This window comes from Xenia sp. Carnegie-2017, unplaced genomic scaffold (assembly GCF_021976095.1).
Source record: "Xenia sp. Carnegie-2017 unplaced genomic scaffold, XeniaSp_v1 HiC_scaffold_47, whole genome shotgun sequence".
Classification (NCBI taxonomy): Eukaryota; Metazoa; Cnidaria; class Anthozoa; order Malacalcyonacea; family Xeniidae; genus Xenia; species Xenia sp. Carnegie-2017.
This window is the reverse complement of record NW_025813512.1, coordinates 301169-312376: the sequence shown is the minus strand read 5'-3', so window position 1 is coordinate 312376 and position 11208 is coordinate 301169. Positions and strand designations below refer to the sequence as shown.

Here is an 11208-nt window from a genome sequence, read left to right as displayed (position 1 = left end):
CAGATTCATCTCGACAAGCCTGTTTCGTGATTGCTCACTCTTCAGGGGATTTAATGAATAAAATACTTAAATGCTTAAAATATATATACAAGATGACGGAAGTTAGTGTATTAATCAAGGTGTATAGTTTCAAGTTAGATGAAAGTTAGAGAATTAATTAAGGTGTATGGTTACAAATTACATAGGAGTGTTTTGGATCTATGGCGACAAGAGGAAACAAGTTTGTTGCGTTTATTGAGGGATGATTTGGATGGTTGGTAGAGGATGAAGAATTTTTCTTTGAGGCAAAGGTTGCATCTTTTACTGGTGCTGTTGTATGGTTTGCTGTGTGTAATGATGTTCCATGAGATGTCGTGGTCGATATTGCTGTCTTTAAGGGTCCAAATGTGCTTACTGAGCTCGGTCGAGTTTCGTAGTTTTTTGTGGTGGAAAGAGGCTGTGTGATTTCTATGTCTAGTCTTAAATTCGTTTTCTGTAAGTCCAATGTACGTCTCAGTTGTGTTATTGTCTTTGCGTTTTACAGTAGCTTGGTAAACAACGGATGACTGCAGGCAGTTTCCGTTAAGTGGGCAGTTTTGTTTTTGTCGGCAGTTGCATGTTTTGTAAGTGTCTTTTGTTCGCGGTGTTGTCGTTAGTTTTGTCTGATGTTCTCAGTATATGTTTGTTATGGTTGTTGATTATTTGTTCGATATTGTTCATGCAGCTGTAGCTGAGTTTGATGGTGTTACGGTTGAATATTTTCCTGAGTTTATGGTCTATGGGGAAGTGTTTGTCGATTAATGAAAGGAATTTGTGGCCAATGTTCGTGTAGACGTTTTGCTGAATGGAGGGTTGTACCAAAGTATATTTTGTCGAAGTCTGTTTTTCCGTTTGGTAGTAGCGTCTGAGTCGAATTTTAATGTGTATTGGTATCCGTTTTCGAGTGCTTTTGGTATGGTGCAGTTATTTGGTCAAATGATGCTTTGTCGGATGATAGTGAAGATAGACGTTTGTTGATGGCGTCGGGTATGTTCTTCGTTATGGTTGGTGGAAGGTTGCTTTCGCTGTGGACGTATTGCAGAGAAGTGTTGGGTTTTGTGTAAGGGCGATATGAAAATTGTTAAGATTGAAGGTGATGTCAAGGAAGTTGATGATTTTTTTGTTTGCTTCAATAGTTATGCGTAGTCCATTGTTGTTGAATATCCGGCATATTTCCTTTTTAATGTTCTCTGTTTCTCGTGGTGTGGTGTTTGAAATGGCAAGTCCGTCGTCTCAATACAGTCCTATGTCTGTTGTGATGTTTTGTAGTTGAGAAAGGAGGTAGCTTCCTACGAGTTCGTATTGTATATATATTCAATATATCTTTATTATATAACTAAAATTTAATATATATTGTATTTTATACTTTATAAAATATAGGTACTATATACTATATAGTTTAATATTATAAAAATATGAGAATGCAAAGCTCACCCTGTTGAGGACGCCATAAAATTTCTTCGGAGGATTGGCTGGGATTAGTACAGCGTACACACTTCACAATCCTTAGCTATATTCTTGTTGCTAATAGACATCCCCTCAACTACACCTTCAAGAAAACCAGCTGAAGACAAGTTAAGAAAATCTCAACAGGTTTTCTTTTAAGAGGTAAAGACATTCCACCTGAAAATATGCTCATTATTGAAGAAACAAGTGAATCTAAAGCCAAGACAATGTTTGTCATGAAATGATATTTATGTCAGTACCTTTCTCATTGCTTTTGCTGAGCCAAGGAAAGTTTCCACCAAGAAGGTCTTCAGTGGAAACACATTTGCCAACCATATTCTCTTTTTTCACAAATCTGTTAAGGGTGTTATAAACTTTGACAGATTTTTTCAAACTTTTCTTCTTGGTAAAATCTTTTTTGAATAATTCTGAGTGCTGCTTTGACAAATCAAACAATTCAAAACAAGAAAATTTTAATAGCTAAATGCTCTAAAATGCTGAACAATCTGAACAATTTGAAAACTAATTAGTATTCATGTGTTTTATTAGTAAGCTGTGACACAACCAGTTTGTTTTATGGACATAGTATAGTGTGCAGTTGTAAGCTTCTGTCAAGAGATGCCCAAGCTGTCAAAGCTCTTGAAAAAGTAGCTGGAAATTGAAGAATAGTTTGCAAGCAATAGAACTTCACAAGAATCTGGAGGAGGTAAAATGTAAGATTTACCAACTTAATGCCTGGCATTGGCATTAACATGGCTAGATACAACTTGCCTCCTAATAAAGATTGTCTGTAGAAACACATCAAATGTGCCAATTACCAAGCAGCAATATGGAAATTGTCACTGTGCCCCACCAAATCTGTTCAACCATGTATGAAAATTGCCAAAAATAGGTCTATCTCCATTGATTGGATAGATGGCATTTGTGCACCAATCGATGTGCTAAATATTTACAACTGTATAAACCTAAATGCACTGCTTGTTGCTCAAAAATAGATGTTTTGTAATTGCATCCATTTTTGCACTGAACTCTGTTAATGCCTTTCTTTCTTTACAGAAGAGTTGGAAATGGATGTGTATGGAGAGGTTTTGATGCAAAATTACCGACAAAGAATTGTCAAGTGACAATGAAGTAAATGAACAGTGAAAATCAACAAGTAGCATCGTGATTTCACATCTTTCTTAATTGAACCTTGTCTTCGTATTAAAACACCTTTTTATTAAATAATTCGTAAATTGATTTGACCTTGTGGCAAGCATTCTGTCATCTTGTATAATCTTTCTTACAAGAAAACTGTGTTTTGCTTTGTTTACCTCTCTAAAGGCTTTTCAAGGCTTTTAAATTTTCATCATGTATTGTTGCATTTCATGGTTTGGCAACCACAACTTTCCGTACATGGACGATTCTTATTCCTACAATAACATCGGCTTGTAGCACATTTTCCCTTGCAAAGACATACTGTGTCATTTATTTTATCGTCGGGCAAAGCAGGCGTTGTAAATCTACTGTGTCTGCGAAGAATGACTTCATTTTTTGGCTGTACTATTTTTATGACTATACTATTTTAGAATAGCATTATTGTTAAGTAAATTTTATGTTCCTAGGCATGCTAATGTGCCTTATATTTGGCATGATAATGAGCCTAAATTTTTGGGAAAACATTCAAATATTGTTCATTCCCAAAAAACTTAAGCAAAATGTGTTTTTTTACGCAAAAACAATACCCACAAAAACTTTTTTATAAATGTTAGGAGAAAGAGCATAAAACGCCGTCAGACTGAACAAGAATTTGGCTCAACTTCAACTTCTCTAAAACACTTGGAAGATCTCTACCAGGTTAAATTTGTCAATTAAAAATATATTATGAAAGATTGTTATATGCAGTGCAGTGTTTGAAATTGAATGAAGATATAATCCTCGCACTTTGCTGGACAATTGTCTCATTAACCTGAAAAATTCAGGTCAGTCAACGGGATCAATAAAAAGATATTAGAACATAGACTTATACCCAATCCTCTAGATATCTAACTGCCGTTGTCACGGTGAGGCAAATTTTATTCGCGGGAGCCATCTTGAAAGGTGGCAAAAAACATAACACGCAATATACGGTAGTATAGTTTACACGTCAAACTGACTCAAATATATGGTTGAAAAACGTTGAAAGCAATCAATCTTAAAAACAAACACAGGTATAACATCCTCAACTCTAAAACAACGTTCAAGAAGCACATTTTAGCTGCAAAGCGCGTAATTTTCGATTTTTCATGGTCAAATCGTGCGCCGCGTATGGATGTACAAATCGCTTTTCGAAAGAGAGTAACATAGCTTTTCACAAATTTCCCATTGAAAATAAGGACCTCTGTAAAAGATGGGTCATTGCTATGAAACGAAAAAACTTTACCCCAAACGCAAGCAGCTTTCTTTGCAGCGATCATTTTTTGCACGTTGATTATAACACTGAAAATGCCTATAAACGCAAGTTAAAGTTAGACGCGATACCTTCAGTGTTCGCTTTTCCGGAGAGACTATTATCTAAAAAGTCAAAAAGAAAGCCTCCTGCTAGAAGAGAGACAGAAACATCATCACCAAGCGCTAAAAAAGCTAGAATAGATTTGCTCGAGGAAAGTCTAATAGAAGAGACAATACCAATGCAAAATGCTGTAGCAAGTAGTCCCAGGAAAAAAAAATTGCGAAGAAAAATAAAAACTCTTAAGCAAAAGTTACGACGTAAGGAAACGAAAATTCAGTCGCTAAGTAGTTTGGTGAAAAAGCTTGAAAAAGAGAAATTTATTTCATCAGACGCAGCTTCAATTCTCGATAACAACTTTTCAGGAGTAGGTGGGGAAATTTTAAAATCAGACCTAAAGAACAAAAATCGTGCTGCTACAGGCCGTCGATACTCAGACGAAGTTAAAAAGTTTGCATTAACACTTAATTTTTACTCTCCACGAGCGTACAATTTTGTACGCACGATTTTTACATTGCCATGTCCAAGCACTATCTCAAACTGGACTTCCAGCGTAAACTGTGAACCAGGTTTTTTTGATGATGTGTTTTCATTTCTACAAGAAAAGCAAGAAATAATCCGGAGTATAGGGACTGCGCTCTTCTTTTTGATGGTATGTACATTAAGTCAGGGGTTGTTTACAACAGAAGTAAAGGAAATTATGAAGGGTTTGTCAATTTTGGTGCGGATGTTGTTGCTTTTGATCCAGACAAGGTTGCTACTGAAGCTCTTGTGTTTATGTTAGTTGGTTTACGAGGACATTGGAAATGTCCTATTGGTTACGTGTTATGTAGTGGAATAAATTCTTCAAATTTGAGTGCACTGGTTAGCAAATTGTTTCGCTTAGCATCTTCACATGGGCTAAATATGTACAGTGTGACTTGTGACGGTACTGCCACGAATTTTTATTGCATGAAAGCCCTTGGTTGTGAGTTTGGATCAAATTTGTCTGACATTAAATACTCTTAACTATGAGTCATATGAACACCACTGTTTTTGTTCCTGATGCTTGTCACATGCTAAAACTGGCAAGAAATGCATTGTCCAATCTTAAAGTACTGGTTTCGAGTGAAGGTAGTTTGATCAAATGGGAGCATATTGAAGTGCTGCATAAAGTTCAAGAGGGAGAAGGGTTAAAATTTGCAAATAAGCTGTCCACTGGGCACATTGAGTTCCATAGGCACAAGATGAATGTGAAAGTTGCAGCACAAACATTCAGAAGTTCAGTTGCAGATGCCATTGAATACCTGATGCTTTCTGGTCATCCAGCTCTTAGTGATGCGAGTGCAACAATAGAATTCATAAGGATTGTTGATCAACTTTTTGACATATTAAACATACGAAGTCCATTTGGCAAATGTTTTAAAACCACTTTTTATGTGATCACAACACATGGAAAAAAACTTTGGAAAAGTCAATTGAATACCTTTTTTCCCTTAAAACAAACTCTGGTGTTCCTCTGATCAAACATAGAAGAAAAACATTTGTTCTCGGTTTTGTAGTAGCAGCATCGAGCATTAAAGAGTTGGCTCACATTCTCCTTACAAGGGAACATGATCCTTTCAAATACATTCTGACATACAAAATGTCCCAAGACCACCTTGAGCTGCTGTTTGCATGCGTACGTGATAAGAATGGCTTCAACAATAATCCAGATATTGTACAATTTAAGTCCAGTCTACAAAAAATTCTTTTAAGAAATTCCATCATTGGTTCCAAGCATGCAAACTGTTTGACTTTCGAAAATGAATCTGCTGGTTCTATTTTTTCATTAAAATGGAATAAAAGAAATGCTCCAGCCTTTGAAGTAGAAGAGATGACACCAAAGGACACACAATATGTCAGTAGTTTAGTTTCTGGATTAGAATCATGTTCACTGTCATCATACAAAGAAGCAATACTTGGATATATTGCTGGGTTTGTTGTAAAAAAGATAATCAATAGAATCACCTGTACTGAATGTGCAAGAGCTCTTTTGCTTAAGTCAAAAAAATCATCATCAGTTCATGATCATAATTATTCACACTTCCAAACTACTACATCTTTATCTTTAATCAGTTTGAAGAATCGTGGTGGTCTTGTTCTCCCTTCTAATGGTGTAACCAAAATAATATTTGCATCTGAAAGAGCTTTTCAAGTCCTCATTCATGAAACTCGTTCAAAAAAACAAAAAATTTCCAGCAGGAGAAACTTGAAGACTATAATGGTTCATCTTATTAACCAAGAGCTTGCAGAAAAGAGCTTGTTTCCTGAACTCAACGAGCATGATGTTGATCATGAAGCAATAACTTAAGATCTACATTCATCACAGCTTATCAAACAGATCGTTGAAAAATACATCAATTTACGACTTTCGACCTATGGTAAGCAATATAATAAAGATATCCTCCACAAAAACAAAATTGGTGTTCGCCAGCAATCTACGAAGCTTGTTTTATTTCAAGGAATCTAGTCGACTTCGATGAACATCCACACCACAACCAAGGAAATGTAAATCCTAAAAAAATAATTAATTGTGGTTTTATTGTAAATAGTGAAAATAAGCGCATTTTACGATGCAGTCATATTGTTAATAGATCTAAAATTATGTTGTTCAGGTAAAATAATTCATTTAAACCGTAAACGTTGTGTTCAAATCAAAGTTCTGGATAGCTGTTATGCGATTTTGTCGCTTTTTTCTGTAAATATGTTTTGGTTTACGATAAAAGCATAGAGAACAGCAAAGAAGATGTAAATTAATAAATACTCACGATTAGTAGTTCATACTTATGTAACTCTCAGCCTTTAGTTTATGGTTGCAAAATACACGTTAAGACCGCTCTATCTCAAGTATTTAAAAATTTTACACATTTTAACAATATTAAAGAAATTACTCACCATTTTAATGCAACTTCAGTATAACAGCATCATAAAACGCTCTCAAAGTCGATTTCTCTCAACACAGACTTATATTTTCAATATATGAATGTCAAATATTTTCAATATATGAATGTCACCTTTCACTCTCTTCACTGCATTCTTTCCTGTCAAAGATATAGTTTTCTATTATCGTCAGGAATTTTCTTCACATATCCAATAGAAACATTTACATGAGACATTCAATTTTTTATTGACCTGATTGTAGTTGCTGGCTTTTTTCTTCTAGTCGGTCTCTTTTCAGATGTTTGCTCAATAAATACATAACTATTTTGAAAAGTTTTGCCAGCTGTCAAACTAAAGTAGCCTATTCCTCCATTGTCCATAACTTGGCATAAACACGGAAAATAGATATGGAATAGTTCAAACTGGGGACTCCATATTTCCAATGACGCACGAAGTGCTCCAGCAATTCATTGAACATGCGTGTTAGTAAGGGTAACCTCTAAAAAAGGGAATAATTTGCTTGTCATGTAGGTTTTCTAAATTTGTTTAATATTAAAGAATTTTCTTCGTGATTTGAATTTTGAGAATGTTCACCTTCAGTGTTGAAATCTCGTATTTCTTTTATAATTTCTTCATTTAAAATTGCTTTACTTGTTTGTCGTGAGCTAGAAAAGATGTGTTTCTTTTATAAATAAAAAACTTAGAGATTTACAGAGCAAAATATTACTGGATGCCAAATGACATTGATGTGCAACTCATTATAGAAATGAATCGAGTTGAAGTCTATTGGGATCAATGCTTAAAGCGTTGAAAATGTCTCCAGGACAACTTGTGTTGTAATCATGTGGAACGCCCATGAGGTCTTTTTCGTGTGACCTACTCAAATATTATTAAGGAATCAACAAATTGTCATTTAGATTAGAACCGTCCAATCAGTCAATAAACATTAGCATTTCATACTTTAAATTTTTCGTAATAGGATGTTGATGTGTATCAGCTAAGTCCAACAATTCGTAGGCTGTTTCAACATATTTTAGGGGGTCTTTTAACATTGCGCGAACAATACAAGCTATTTCTCTCTAAAATGGATTGTGGTATCGTTTTGAAATTTAAAAAAATAAATGTGAGTTTCTAAAAGTTTTCTTACTTTTTCGTGCATGTCTCTCATCTGTTGTAAATGCACTAATTGTGTATCCTCTTCCTGATGGGTATAGAAAAAAACGTTCATTTTTGGTACGCTGTTTTTTGTAATTTCCTGGACGTTCATTTACCCTTTCATCCTCTTTTATGTTATTTAATGCAGCTTCGTTATCAACAAATTTGTTTTGAAATCTTCTTTTCTCGCTCTCATCACTTCTTTTATCTTCTTCGCTTGTATACGTATCTTTTCCAACATTCGCATCTCGATTAGTTTTCTTGGGAATAAAAGCAAATAGCAGTTCGTGTTTAAATGTTCTTATATTATTTCTTAAAAGATGGTTAGTGTGTACCTCTTGTCTTCCTTGACCAAATGATTGTGTTGTCTCTTCATTTTTTTCATGTCCAGTAAACTAATTAAACAAAAGTTAAGAGAAGCAGTGAGTTGTCTTCTATATACTAAATCTACAACAATAATACTCACTTCATGAACGTATTCTCCATACGATAGAGCGATCTCTATCAGTTCTTTCTTATTTAAAATTTTTCTCGAGCGTTCTGTTTTATCATCAAATTCTTCTTCATCGTAATCATCCTCTGAGAATGGTGTACAATATGTAAATAAAAACAATGAAAATATTGAAGATTGATTCACTTGATTTACCTGAAGGCTGATTAATCCTGGCAGATGGCGAAACAAATGGGATGTGAGGAGGCCAAAACAACGGTTTCTCTGCTTTAAAGGACATGGGACATATATATTTTCATGTCGCGATATCATTCATTGCAGTTTAGTATTCCGTAAAACATTATTTTTCCGGTTTGAAAATATATATTTAAAGCGCAATTTAGAATGAAAGTTTGCTTATTTCAAGGGCTGTTCCGCCATCTTGAAATGAGCAGCCAAAATAATTATATTTCATATGTGACGTCACAACAGGGAGACTTTGTCGCTGATGAATATTGTTTATATTGCAAATTGACAAGCATTCTCATTTATTACGCAAAGTTTGGGACTTTACACTGCTGTTACTGCACTCAAAATGGAAAATATTAACAAAGATGCTATGGTTCAGTCATATATGTTTGAGTCAATGCCAGATGAATTTGTAGAGAGTGAGAATTCTGACTCAGAAAGTTCTTCGTCGAGCGAAGTAGATGATCAGATAGACGAGGAGTTTGAAGCTATGTATAGTTGGCGTAAAACTTCACTCAGTTGCTGTAAATGCGGCCATTGTGAGTTTATGGCAAAACGATTGAATGCTTTTGCTTTCATGAAAAGCGGTTGAACATGACGAATATGATGGCAAACTTAAATCGGCACAGGATGCAGGCTTGTCTTGTGACTGAACTTGCTTTCTTCAATCAAAACATATCGGCAAATGTCCTTGAAATAGATACTTGGCAGTATATTGAAGAAAACAGTCCGTTAGGTGATGACGAACTTGCAGTCATACAAAAATATACCGTCATGTTGCGTGATCGAAGATGTTCGAGATGGATTTTCCATATTCTTGGCAAGAAATGTCGAAGGCCATTTCCATCTTGCATGTACAAATGCATACGAGGGAAGTATTGGTCATCTGATGCACTTTACACTCATTTCAAATATGCCAAGTAAATTGAAATTGGATTTGAGGTATTTGCGATTTCAAGGCTTTTAAATTTTCATCATGTATTGTTGCATTTCATGGTTTGGCAACCACAACTTTCCGTACATGGACGATTCTTATTCCTACAATAACATCGGCTTGTAGCACATTTTCCCTTGCAAAGACATACTGTGTCATTTATTTTATCGTCGGGCAAAGCAGGCGTTGTAAATCTACTGTGTCTGCGAAGAATGACTTCATTTTTTGGCTGTACTATTTTTATGACTATACTATTTTACATCAACATAATATCCGTTATATCTTATAATCTATAATATGACACAGTCACACACTACACAACATAACATTACAATTTACAACAAAATCTGCTGTCTACAAAAATACAATTCTTAAAACTTTCTTTTATTTGTAATCATCTCTCAGACTTTGGCGAATATGTTTCATGAAGCTTTAGCTGTCATATTTGTTGATGTTTTTAATCGTCTACGATTTCCTACGAGTGGAAATGAACATGGACACGAACAAGCTCCGATACAACCATACAAAATGTAGACTGAATATATAAATATATAACTTATTTTTCTTTATTTATTTCATTATATATATTGCATGTACATGATGTAAAAAAAGTGTGAAAAAACGTTTTTTTAAGAATAATTCACAATGACTTCATCAAAACACATATAAAAGTATATTGTGTTACCAGATATGCCTCCCAGTTGTGACGTCATTGCATAAATCTGCATATCACATTATATTCAAAACAAATCAAAATGGCCATGGAACTTTTAAATTGGAGTCAGAAAATCTTTGTTACATGAAGACAAAAACTTTGGTTGAACTAACAAAGGTATATTATAAGTCTATGCTATATTTCCCGTTAATTAAGCCTAACTTAAAATATACGTCCCATGTCCTTTAAGCCAAAAGTCTCTCACTCTAGCCACTTTCCACTTCCGTTTTCCTTTCTTGTCTAAAACCAATCTTGAATTCACGAGGTCTGCCGTTGTATATCAGAAATTAGTTACTCAAATATACAAAAATAGTTTTACCGATGTCAGCTGTTCTTGGGAGAACCATATTTAAAACCAGTTTCCGTAGCTCTTTGCACGACCAAGTCCCTTGTTTTATTTCTTCCAAAGCATCAGGATCAACAAGATCAGAGCGTATCTCCTGCACTTGATAAACGTCTTCACAGCTTTCTAATATAAAATGATACAGACTTTATTGCAGCATTGTGACACCTTTATTTGTTTTTTTATACAATTTAGAAACAACAAAATAAAAGTTAGTACTTGGGGAGTCAGTTGTAATCAAAGAATTGTCTTCAACATATTTGCACACGGCATCTCGGGAAATATTCAAGATTTCTCGACGAAGGCCGGGCGTTCCTTTTTAAATGAATTGATTACATTACTTCTATACCGACAATCGTATTTAAACACTAAAATAATCCAATTCAATTCTTAACTTCTACACAAGTCTAAAATATTTTTGATAGAAGAATTACCTGCAGCTTTAACCGTTCCATGTCCATCAAGATATAGCAAAACCATCGGATTGAGGCTCTACTCCGATGACATTAGATCAATCTAAAAATATTTATAGAGCATGTGATTTATAGCT

The 11208-nt window shown here is 34.6% G+C and overlaps 1 protein-coding gene and 2 long non-coding RNA genes across 3 annotated transcripts; 1 reads left to right on the top strand and 2 right to left on the bottom strand.

Annotated features, from left to right (window-relative positions):
- The first annotated feature begins 3845 nt into the window (after positions 1-3845).
- On the top strand, positions 3846-4939 carry LOC124456379 (THAP domain-containing protein 2-like). Its single transcript, XM_047006839.1, has 2 exons — positions 3846-4381; positions 4534-4939. Exons 1-2 carry the CDS (start codon positions 3846-3848, stop codon positions 4937-4939), a joined length of 942 nt encoding a protein of 313 aa, XP_046862795.1.
- Positions 4940-8217: 3278 nt separating this feature from the next.
- LOC124456414 lies at positions 8218-8693 on the bottom strand. Its single transcript, XR_006952264.1, has 2 exons — positions 8323-8693; positions 8218-8247 (listed from the first exon to the last, which is right to left on the bottom strand). It is a non-coding gene; the product is annotated as an uncharacterized LOC124456414 (long non-coding RNA).
- Positions 8694-10498: 1805 nt separating this feature from the next.
- LOC124456415 lies at positions 10499-10924 on the bottom strand. The gene is made up of 3 exons (XR_006952265.1): positions 10878-10924; positions 10635-10784; positions 10499-10555 (listed from the first exon to the last, which is right to left on the bottom strand). It is a non-coding gene; the product is annotated as an uncharacterized LOC124456415 (long non-coding RNA).
- Between the last annotated feature and the right edge of the window lie 284 nt (positions 10925-11208).